Source organism: Neofelis nebulosa, chromosome X (genome assembly GCF_028018385.1).
Source record: "Neofelis nebulosa isolate mNeoNeb1 chromosome X, mNeoNeb1.pri, whole genome shotgun sequence".
NCBI classification, from domain to species: Eukaryota; Metazoa; Chordata; class Mammalia; order Carnivora; family Felidae; genus Neofelis; species Neofelis nebulosa.
In genome coordinates this window covers 122,789,291-122,801,198 of record NC_080800.1, presented here as the reverse complement: position 1 = coordinate 122,801,198, position 11,908 = coordinate 122,789,291, and the positions used below count along the sequence as shown (strand labels likewise).

The 11,908-nt window shown below is 42.3% G+C and overlaps 1 protein-coding gene across 1 annotated transcript; it reads left to right on the top strand.

Annotated features, from left to right (window-relative positions):
* Positions 1-1,685: 1,685 nt before the first annotated feature.
* On the top strand, positions 1,686-4,168 carry LOC131502706 (uncharacterized). Its single transcript, XM_058713615.1, has 2 exons — positions 1,686-3,711; positions 3,907-4,168. The coding sequence occupies exons 1-2, from the start codon at positions 3,571-3,573 to the stop codon at positions 4,048-4,050; spliced, it is 285 nt and encodes a 94-aa protein (XP_058569598.1). The 5' UTR covers positions 1,686-3,570; the 3' UTR covers positions 4,051-4,168.
* Positions 4,169-11,908: the final 7,740 nt, after the last annotated feature.

The following is an 11,908-nucleotide window of genomic DNA, read 5'->3' as shown; positions in this document are numbered from 1 at the left end:
TTTTTTTTTAATGTTTATTTATTTTTGAAAGAGAGAGAGAGAGAGAGACAGAGTGTGAGCCGGGGAGGGGCAGAGAGAGAGGGAGACACAGAATCTGAAGCAGGTTCCAGGCTCTGAGCTCTGAGCTGTCAGCACAGAGCCTGACACGGGGCTTGAACCCACAAACCATGAGATCATCACCTGAGTCGAAGTCGGACGCTTAACTGACTGAGCCACCCAGGCACCCCTTCAGGAGTAGATTTCTTAATGTCCCTTACCCATTTAGCCCATCCCCCCTCCCACAATCCCTCCAGTTACCCTCTGTTTGTTCTCCATATTTAAGAGTCTCTTATGTGTTGTCTCCCTCCCTGTTTTTATATTATTTTTGCTTCCCTTCCCTTATGTTCATCTGTTTTGTCTCTTAAAGTCCTCTTATGAGTGAAGTCATATGATATTTGTCTTTCTCTGGCTGACTAATTTTGCTTAGCATAATACCTTCTAGTTCTATCCACGTAGTTGCAAATGGCAAGATTTCATTCTTTTTGATTGCCGAGTAATACCCCATTGTATATATATGGCACTTCTTCTTTATCCATTCATCCATCGATGGACATTTGGGCTCTTTCCATACTTAGGTTATTGCTGAAAGTGCTTCCATAGACATGGGGGTGCCTGTGTCCCTTCAAAACAGTACACCTCTATCCCTTGGATAAATGCCTAGTAGTGCAATTGCTGGGTCGTAGGGTAGTTCTATTTTTAGTTTTTTGAGGAACCCCCATACTGTTTTCCAGAGTGGCTGCACCAGCTTGCATTCCCACCAACAATGCAAAAGAGATACTCTTTCTCCACATCCTTGCCAACATCTGTTGTTGCCTGAGTTGTTAATGTTAGCCATTCTGACAGGTGTGAGGTGGTATCTCGTTGTGGTTTTGGTTTGTATTTCCCTGATGAGTGATGTTGAGCATTTTTTCATGTGTCGGTTGGCCATCTGGATGTCTTCTTTGGAGAAGTGCCTATTCATGTCTTTTGCCCATTTTTTCACTGGATTATTTGTTTTTTGGGTGCTGAGTTTGATAAGTTCTTTGTAGATTTTGGATACTAACCCTTTATCTGATATGTCATTTGCAAATATCTTCTCTCATTCTGTCAGTTGCCTTTTAGTTTTGTTGATTGTTTCCTTCACTGTGCAGAAGTTTTTATTTTGATGAGGTCCCAGTAGTTCATTTTTGCTTTTGTTTCCCTTGCCTTCAGAGACGTGTTGAGTAAGAAGTTCCTGCGGCCAAGATCAAAGAGGTTTTTGCCTGCTTTCTCGAGGATTTTGATGGCTTCCTGTCTTATGTTTAGGTCTTTCATCCATTTTGAGTTTATTTTTGTGTATGGTGTAAGGAAGTGGTCTAGGTTCATTCTTCTGCATGTCGCTGTCCAGTTTTCCCAGCACCACTTGCTAAAGAGACTGTCTTTATTCCATTGGATATTCTTTCCTGCTTTGTTAAAGATTAGTTGGCCATACATTTGTGGGTCCATTTCTGGGTTCTCTATCCTGTTCCATTTATCTGAGTGTCTGTTCTTGTGCCAGTACCATACTGTCTTGATGATCACAGCTTTGTAGTATAGCTTGACATCTGGGATTGTGATACCTCCTGTTTGGTTTTCTTTTTCAAGATTGCTTTTGCTGTTTGGGGTATTTTCTGGTTCCATACAAATTTTAGGATTGTTTGTTCTAGCTCTGTGAAGAATGCTAGTGTTATTTTGATAGGGATTGCATTGAATACGTAGATTGCTTTGTGTAGTATTGACATTTTAACAATATTTGTTCTTCCAATCCATGAGCATGGAATGTTTTTCCATTTTTTTGTGCCTTCTTTAATTTCTTTCATAAGCTTTCTATAGTTTTCAGTGTATAGATTTTTCACCTCTTTGGTTAGATTTATTCCTAGGTATTTTATGGTTTTCGGTGCTATTGTAAATGGGATCAATTCCTTGATTTCTCTTTTGGTTGCTTCATTGTTGGTGTATAGGAATGCAACTGATTTCTGTACATTGATTTTATATCCTGCCACCTTGCTGAATTCATGGATCAGTTCTAGCAGTTTTTTGGTGGAATCTTTTGGGTTTTCCATATAGAGTATCATGTCATCTGTGAGGAGTGAAAGTTTGACCTCCTCCTTCTTTTTCCCACTTTTAAATTGGGTTGTCTTTTTATTATTGAGTTGAAAGAGTTCTTTATATTACCTGGATAAATTTTGGTTATGGATATATGACGTATAAAGTTTTTTCTCCTGTTCTGTGCATTCATTTCTGTCTCTTCACTTTCTTCATGAGGTCTGTTGAATCACAGGGTGTTTTGTTTTCTTGTTTGTTTAATTTTTTAATGTTTATTTATTTTTGAGAGAGAAAGAGAGAGGCAGTGCAAGTGGGGGAGGGGAAGAGGGAGAGGGAGACACAGAATCTGAAGCAGGCTTCAGGCTCTGAGCTGTCAACACAGAACCTGACACAGGGCTCTCGAACCCATGAACCATGAGATCATGACCTGAGCCAAAGTTGGACACTTAACCAACTGAACCACCCAGGCACCCCTGAATCACAGGGTTTTAATTTTGATGTCAATTTATCAAATTTTCCTTCTACTGTTTTGGCTTTTGTTGTCATACCTAAGAAACTATAGCCTATTCAAGTGTCATGAAGATTTTTGCCTGTGTTTCTTCTAAGAGTTTATCAGTTTTAGCTCTTATGTTTAGGTCTATGATCCATTTGGAGTATATGATGTGAGGTAGGGGTCCAAATTCATTCTTTTGTGTGTGGATATCCAGTTGTCAAAACACCATCTGTTGAAATAACTATTGTTTTCCATTGAATGTTCTTGACACTGTTCTCAATAACAAATATCTCTAGATATATGGGCTTATTTTTGGACTCTCACTTCTACTGGATTGATCTGTGGGTGTATCCTTATGCCAGTACCACACCGTTTTGACTGCTGGCAAAGGCAGCAATTTCAGACTATAGAATAGAAAACTGAGGAGCTTGACAAAGACACTGGGAAAAGTTTCCTGGTAATAGCCAAGATGTGAATGGTCTTCAAGGTGCATAAAAGACAACTGTTGAAAAGAAGTGGGGTGATTAGCATCTCCATAGACAAACATAGTCACATTATCTTGGAAGAATTTTAGGTAAGACATCCAAAATATTAGGCAACAGTGAAATACAGGCAAGAACAGAATGAAACAAAGAATGAGAGTGGCTAAAGGACAGGGCTTGGAGGAAACACCCTCTGCCTGCCATGTGTGCAGATGATGAGAAAGAATGGTGGGTCAGTTCAGGAAAGCTCTTGAAAGGGTTGTTGAGAAAATTCCCACTCTCTCCAACCAGACCTTCTTGGTTTACCCAGCACCCCCATCCCCAGGGAGGAGCCAGAAGTGATTCTTTGTGATGTCTAAGCTCACACCCACCTACCCAGCATATCCCCTACTGGCTGGGGCAAGTGCCTAACTGAACAAACAAAGCCAAAGGGTGTGGCTCCTCATTGTACCACTAAGGGGTATTTTACAGTCTGGTCAGGAGCTCTGGAGAAGACCATTGGGAGGTTTCAACATGGCTAAAGTTACCAGGAAGCCAGAGGGAGCGAGCACAGTTATGAAACAACCAACACTAAGCACAAGACAATTAACCCCAAACACAAAAACGAAGAAGAGAAAGAACCACTATCAACCCAGATCCACAGGGACTGGCAAGGTGAGACCACCTCACCCAATTCCCTCCTCTTCTTTCCCTTTGATTCCCCTCCCCCAAGACTCCCACCCTTTCCTTGCCTGGCACAAAACTCCACATTAACCTGTGCCCCTTCTCATGAAACCTTCCTTTCCATTCAGTCCCCACCTTCTTCCTCCAACCCATTGCCCTTCTGGAATCACCCTGTTGCCCTTCCAGGTAAACAAGATACAGAGGGGAATAAAAAGACTGCTTTGTGGAAAGTCAAGAAAAAGATCCTCTCATATTAGTACAACAATTCCAAGGAAGGTGAAGAGAGTGAAAAAAGCCAAGAAGTTTCGGCCTTTTACAAAAATTGAGTAGTAGCCTACACTCAAATCACTGAGTTCAGGCCCAGAAGACCCTGCCAAATGACAATCCTACAAGTCTAACACCATATGGAACAGAGATGATGATGATTAAAATAAAATCGACAACCTTTGAGAAGCCTCTTATTCCAGGAGGTAGGGGTGTGTGTGTGTGTGTGTGTGAGAGAGAGAGAGAGAGAGAGAGGGTGCTATGATCATGAAGAAGAAGGGAAATAAGGGAAGAGAAGAGACAGGTTGTGAAAAGGGAGAAGGTGAGGTTCTGGAGAGTTGGGGGCCCACAGTGACAGGTCCACAAGTTAGCCAGACATTATGGGTAAAGACTGGCTGAGAACTGAACACTGAAGCAAAATTTTCATTCTTAACATTTAACCAATAAGCAAGGAGGAAAAAGGGCTTTGTGTGTGTGTGTGTGTGTGTGTGTGTGTGTGTATGTGTGTGTGTGACAACATCAGTGTTTAGATTGCCAGAAACTGAATGGGGAGAGGTGTGATATATGTTGGGTGAAAGGGTCACCCCCTAATAAAACATAGACAAAGAAACCACCTTTAGGCCACCTACTTCACAGCAGTGTTTCCTTTCCCCCATACTATGCAGGAAGCAACTAAATGCCCTCAGAAGAACCTTAATTCATCCTAATAAAAATTATTGACAGCATTCCCAAGGACTGTTTAGATGGTGTTTGGATGCCACAAACCCACTATAAATTAGGTGACTTTCTAGCTAAGAAAATTTGGGATGGAGCAGTGTCCTATCAGGTTAAGGAAATCTTTCTCCAATCATCAGCTGATTGTTAAGCTAAAAGAAGAGAGACTTTAGTGGCTACACACAACAAAGAATACAGATTTACAGAATTAGTTCAGAAAAGTCACCAAACCACCAAACAACAACATATCCCAATAACTGGATATCTGCATGCAAAGAAGTTAATCTGAAACTCCTTTACACCATATACAAAAAATAAATCAAAGATCTAAATATAAGAGCTAAAACTAATTCTTAGGAGAAAACATTTTGTAAATATTCATGACCTTGGACTAGGCAATGGTTTCTTTTTTGTTTAAATTTTTTAAATGTTTATTCATTTTTGAGAGAGACAGAGAGAGAGAGAGAGAGCGAGAGCTAGCAGGGATAGGCAGAGAGAGAGGGAGACACAGAATCCAAAACAAGCTCCAGGCCCTGAGCTGTCATCACAGAGTCTGATGTGTGGCTTGAACCCACAAACCGTAAGATCATGACCTGAGCCGAAGTCAGACACTTAACCCGATGAGCCACTCAGGCACCCCAAGGCAATGGTTTCTTATATATGACACCAAAAGCACAAGCAACCAAGGAAAAAATAAAGTAGATGTCATCATGATTAAAATCTCTGATGCACTGTAATTTAAATCTTTGGAGAAAATACTTGCAAATCATATATATCTGATAAGGATCTAGCATCCAGAATATATAAATAGCTCTTTAAACTCAACAACAAAAAGACAGAGAAGTCAATTAAAGAAGTGGGCAAAGGATTTGAATAGGTATTTCTCCAAAAAAGATAGAAAAAGGACAGTGAACTCATGAAAAGATGCTCAATATCACTGGGCATTAGGGAAATGAAAATCAAAAGCACAGTTAGGTACCGCTTCTAGATGCTTCTAAACATAATTAGGTACTGACTAAGATGGCTGTAATTTTTTTTAATGGAAAATAACAACTGCTGGTGAGGATATAGAGAAATTGGAACCCTCATACATTGCTCTTTGTAATGTAAATTGGTGCAGCCAAGGTGCAAACCAGTTTGACATTTCCTCACAATATTACACATAGAGTGTCTATATGGCCCAGCAAATCCAATCCTAGGTGTCTAACCAAGAGAATGGGAAACATATGACCACACAAAGACTTGTACACAAGCATTCATAGCAGCATTAGTCATAATAGTCAAAAAGTAACAACCCAAATGTACATCAATTGAAGAACAAATAAACAAAATGTGATCTATCCATACAGTGGAATGTTATTCGGCCATTAAAAGCAATGATGTACTCATACATGTGACAACATGGATAACCCTCGAAAGTGTTAGAAATTTAAGTGAAAGAAGCCAGACATGAAAGACCACTGATTATATGATGTCATTCAAGGTATATAGCCAGAAAAGGGAATCCTACAGAGGCAGAGAATAGATTAGTGTTGCTTAGGACTAGAGTGGGGGAGGGATGAAAGAGGGTAGAGGGAACGAGAGCTAAATGGTACAGGGTTTCTTTTTGAGGTGATGAAAATATTCTAAAATCAACTGGAGTGATGGTTGCCCAGATCTGGATATATTAAAAACCATTGAATTGTCCACTTTAATGAGGTGAATTGTATGGGGTGTCAATTACATCTCAATAAAGCTGTTATAAAATCAACAGGAAAAAATCTCCAGCAAGAGTGCACTCTATTAATTTAGCTTGGTCTTGTGCCAAGGGTCTGGTACATCCAGACTGATGGTCCCACTGGACTGTTCCCGATGGGGAAAGAAGACATTTCCAACGAGGAAATTGGGATGCTAGTACCAAAAGATGGAGGGATGGATGCATAAACCCCTCCCAAGAATTATAATTTTACTTGCAATAGAATCCTAACATAATACCGTGGACTGCCAGGCCCTGGATGACCCGTTTCCACCTGCCTTTCCAATGTCATCTTCTACTATTCCTTCTTTTCCTCTTTCTCCTCCTTGCTATTCCTCTGACAACCTAAGCTCCTTCCTGCTTCACAGCATTTTTATCAGTTGTTCCCTTCACCTATGATGCTTTCCCCCCAGGTCTTCGCAGGACTTCCTCCTTCTCCCCATTCAGTTCTCAGCTCAAAGGTTATCTCGAGAGATTCTTTTTCTGACCACCCTCCTTCCAGTTGCTTGCCAATCTGCTATGTTGTCCTCATAGTCATCTGTCATTACTTGATGACATTTCTATTATGCTTCTGTGTTTATTTCTGTCTACCCTTCTCCCTTGATAGAATGCAGATGCCATGAGATCAGGGCCCATGTTTGTTCCATTCATCATGATAGTCCCAACATCCAGCATGGGGCTTAGCACATGGTAAACCTCAGGAAGTGTTCGTTAAATGCATAAATAATTTAAAGACCCAAAATTTACTAAAGTGAATTTTCTACACCATACGCCATCACAATTTTTGGACATGGGCAATGGAAAGGAAGATGGGTGGTGAACAGAACCCTGAAGAGAGAAAAAATTAGGATGTCCATAACTTGATCATAATTGTTTTATGGAGAGATAGTACCAGTATTTACCCAAATCCATAAAGAATAGAAATCAGTGCTCTGAATGGGACCTGGGCAGTCATCTCTGGGATGCTGTGGCTCACCACATTCTTTCCCTCTTTATTTTCACACTGTCAGGTACAATCCTCTGTCTCTGTCTCTATAATATAGATGCATCTAATAGGGAGCTCATCGAAGCTCTGGCAGCTGTATGTTTCTTTGTTCCTGAAAGCACTCATCTGTTATCATTGTGCCTGGGCCAACTCCAATTCCTCTTCCTTTTCAAAAATCTTTCCAGTTTGCCGGGTATCTGCATGCCCCAAGATTTGGTTGCCATCCCTCTCTTGGAGGCATCTGTCTTCTGTAAGCTTCTACAACAGAGTTATAGTGTCTAGGGCAGCCTTTGAAATGGTTACTTGCTCGTGTCTCAGAGGCTCCAGCCAAGCTGAGAAAGGCAATACAAGAAGGTGTGTGACAGATGACAGATTGCTGCTGCTGAGTTGGTCCTGAGTCCCCGGCCAGCCCTTGGTGCTGAGTGAATGAGTATCATATGTCCCACCTGCACCAAGGGAATTGCAACACATAAGCACACTAATTCATGGCCAGTCCAGAGCTGAATGTCGCCCTGCATTGCACTGCCTTCCTATCAGCAGCTTGCTCATGCATGAATAAACAGAGTTCCTGGCTCTGCTCAAACCAGGCAGCTCATTGTGAAAGTGGGAATGTGCTGGGTCTCTCTATTCTGAGAGGGACTTCAGGCCATCTAAACAACTAGAGGAATTGTGGCCTTGTTATGAATATATATTTTCATTATGCTTTTTTTATATTGTTACATAGGCATTTTCTATTACATATAATTTGTAAACCTATCATTGTCAAGGCTGTAGAATATTCCATCTAAGATAGTGATTTTCAACCAGGGACAATGTTGTGCCCCAGGGGACATAGGCAATGTTCAGAGAATTTTTTTTAATGTTTATTTATTTTTGAGAGAGAGAGTGTGAGAGGAGGAAGGGCAGAGAGAGAGGGAGACACAGAATCCGAAGCAGGCTCAAGGATCCGAGCTGTCAGCACAGAACCCGACACACGGCTCCAACTCACGGATGGTGAGATCCTGACCTGAGCCAAAGTCAGCTGCTGAACCTACTGAACCACCCAGGCGTCCCTGAGAATTTTTTTGGGGGGGTATAATTGACATATTATATTGGTTTCAGGCATACAACATAACGATCAATATTGTATATATTGTGAAATGGTCACCACAAATAAGTTTAGTGACCATTCATTACCATAGAAAATTACCAAAAAATTCTGCTCTTTTTTTTTTTTTTTCCTTTGATGAGGGCTTTTAAGTCTTAAAGGACAGGAAAGTGGTGGTAAATAGTAGGCCAGGTTTGTAAGGTCTAAGACCAAATCATTCCCTCTGAGGGTTTCTTCCCCCACCCCTTTGCCTTGATAGAGATGGATTAATTTGGTCATCTTGCCCTAGCTGCCCATTTCTGTCTTCAGTGTTGGATAGGAGTCCACGGAGGAGCAAGGCTTCCTGTGGGCCAATTCCTGGGGCCACTGGCCATTAGTTCTCCTCTTTCTCCCCCCTGAGGATTTGGCAGCCACACTTAGACCCATACAAGAGGCCCACTCTGGTCCCTATGCTTTAGAGGGCATCACTTTGAGGAAGAGACAGTGGAACCAAAGAGATGTGCCTGCACAGGGCCCCTGGCCTCCTTCTAGACCACACAATAGATACCTGGGAAGCTGAAATTCCCTGCCTAAACAGCCACAAGCCTGTTTCCAGAGTCTTCACAAGCCCCTTTCTGAGGCCTGCCTTTCTGGGGACACACCTGCAATTGATGTGGGCACCTATGTGATTGAGGGGTGGCCAGGAGGTGGCTGTTTGCCATTTGGGGACAGTGGGGATGAAACTCACAAGCATGGGCTGTAAGTCCACAGACGCAATCGTGAGGCCCATCTCAGTGAGGGAGAGCCCAGAGTGAGGACTGAAGGGGGATATAGTTGGTGGGTCAGTTGCTGGAAGCTGGTATTCTCCATGTCACTACATTTAGGTGTAGAATTTTGAGTCCAAGAATTTTCCATTTGAGCCTGGCCTTCCATGTTGTTATGAAGGTATATTTGTTGAGGTAGAAGGATAGGAGTTTGTTATCTGTAAAGACTTTAGTAGAAAAAATTGGAGAATATCTTTCTAACCTGGGATTAGGCGAAAATTGCTTAGAGACGATTTTTTACAAAGCACAATCAGTAAAAGAAGAAAAGATCAGAAGTTGGACTTCATCAAAATTAAAAACTTACATTCTTCCAGAAACATTATTAAGAAAGTAAGAAGATAGCCTAGAGAATTGGAGACAGTATTTGCAAATAGGTTTGATGAGGAACTTGTATCCACAATCTAAATAAAACTCTTGCAATTCAATAATAAAAAGATAACCCAATTGACTCCATTAAAAATTTCAACGCAAAACATTTATGAATGGCTAGTAAGCCCACGAAAAGCTCTTCGACATCACTTGCCAGTAGAGAAATGTAAACCCAAATATAAGGATATGCCACCTCACCCCTCCTAGAAAGGCTCTAGTTTTTAGAAAGGGGAAATAACATGCCAGTGAGGATGCGCAGAAAAGGGAACCCTCATACATTGCCGATGGGGATGCACAATGGCCCAGTCACTTCAGAAAACAGGCAGTTCCTCAAAAGGTTAGACCTAGAGTTACCATGATTTGGCAAGTCCACTCCAAGCACGCACCCAAAAGAATTGAAAATATCTGTTCAAATGAAAACTCTTTCGCAAACATTTATAGCAGCAATATTCATAGTAGACAAAACAACCCAAATGTCCATTGACTGATGAATGGATAGACAAAATGTGGTATAGCCATGATGAAGTTTTGGGGTGATGGCGGGGTGGTTTGTGGGGTCTGGAGGCAATGGCCAGGAAAGAATTCTTGAAGACGTCTTTGGTGCAAAAAAAAGTGATTTTATTGAAGCATGGGGACAGGATCCATGGGCAGGAAGAGCTGCACTGTAAGTGCTGGGGGTTGAGTCCGGGGAAAGGGAGTTTCCAAAGAGACTTCGCACGGTCAAGACTTACTGGAGGCCTAGCTGTTGTCAAGCTAAGGTTGTCTTTCCCTCTAGCAAAACATTAACTTGAAGGTAGTAGAGAGTTCCTGGACTTTAGGCTATCAATGGGATTGCCTTTTCTGGTAAACGGGTGGAGACTTATCAGTTTACCCTTTTGTTTTTTGTCTTTTGTTTTGTTTTGTTTTGTTTTGTTTTGGGGTAGCTGGGAGTGTCCAAGGAATATCACACGTGTCCCACCTGGGAGGGGGCGGGGTGCTAGCTTGGGTTTTGCCCTCAGCCTGCCTCATGCTCCCTCATCAGCCACACGATTGGATAGTATTCCACCATAAAAAGGAATGAAGTGCAGATACGTGCTGTGCCATAGATGAACCTTGAAAACATGCTGAGGGAAAGAAGCCAATCCCAAAATACTTCATATTGCTGATTCCATTTACACGGAGTGTCCAGGTAAACCCATAGAGATGGCAAGTAAATCAGTGGCTGCCTAAGGCCTGGGGGAGGTTGGGGATGATACGTAGTGACCGAATGGGCACAAGAGATCTTGCGGTAGAAGAAATGGTCTAAAACTCGAGTGACGATGGTTGCACAAATACAAATTTGCTAAAAATCATTGACTTGTGCATTTAAAATCGGTGAATTTTATAGGATTTAAATGCTATGTCAATGAAGCTGTTAAAAACAAAAACAAGCCCTGAAGCCACAGGCCCTGAACAAAGTCCTGCGGTTGTGGCAAAATGGATGATCAGAGGCCTTGCTAATTCCAATTTGTTTTTTTCCTCTGCTAATTGCTCATGATAACCTAGATTCCATCCTGATCTGTGAAATCGGCCTGGGACAGCCTCAGCTGCTGAAGCTGTTACTTTTAAGAAAACCCATCCCCCCCCCCCCCCCCCCCCCGCCTCTTGGCCTCGTGAGAACCACACAAACCCCACACCTGTTCAGCCAAGACAGCTGAACTTCCAGTGTAACGTGTAAGGGACAAGGTGCGCAGCCCCAGCTTGGCAGCGCTTTGTCTCAAACCTTGGTTTTGGTTTTTGCTTTCAGTAGGAGCCGGCAGTCCGCGAGTGGTCTGTGATAAAGCTCCATCTATCCCTTCCCTCCAGAATGCTTATTTCTCCCTACTACTCATCCAGCCAGGCAGTCTGTGGTGTCATCGTATTCTGCCACTGAGCTATCAGCGATACTATGGTGCAGACCTTGCAAATGCTTAATGTAGCCATTCGCTGTGCAGTATAGTAGAAATTCGTGGATATGGTAGAGGGCTGGGGAGAAACTATTTTTTAAACAGAGACAAATACCAGAACATCTGCAGCCCTCCACCAGGAGACCCTGCTTCCCTTTCTTCTTTAGGAGTTGGGAATGAACTCCAGAGAGCAGTTGAAAAATTCGAGTTGGACTGAACCATCCTCCTCCAGAAAGGCGGGGTGGTCGAGGCTTGGAGGAAATGTTCTCATCCAAGAGCACAACTGCGGCTTCCCACAGCCGGCAGCAGGCCCGGCAGGTGGGGGAG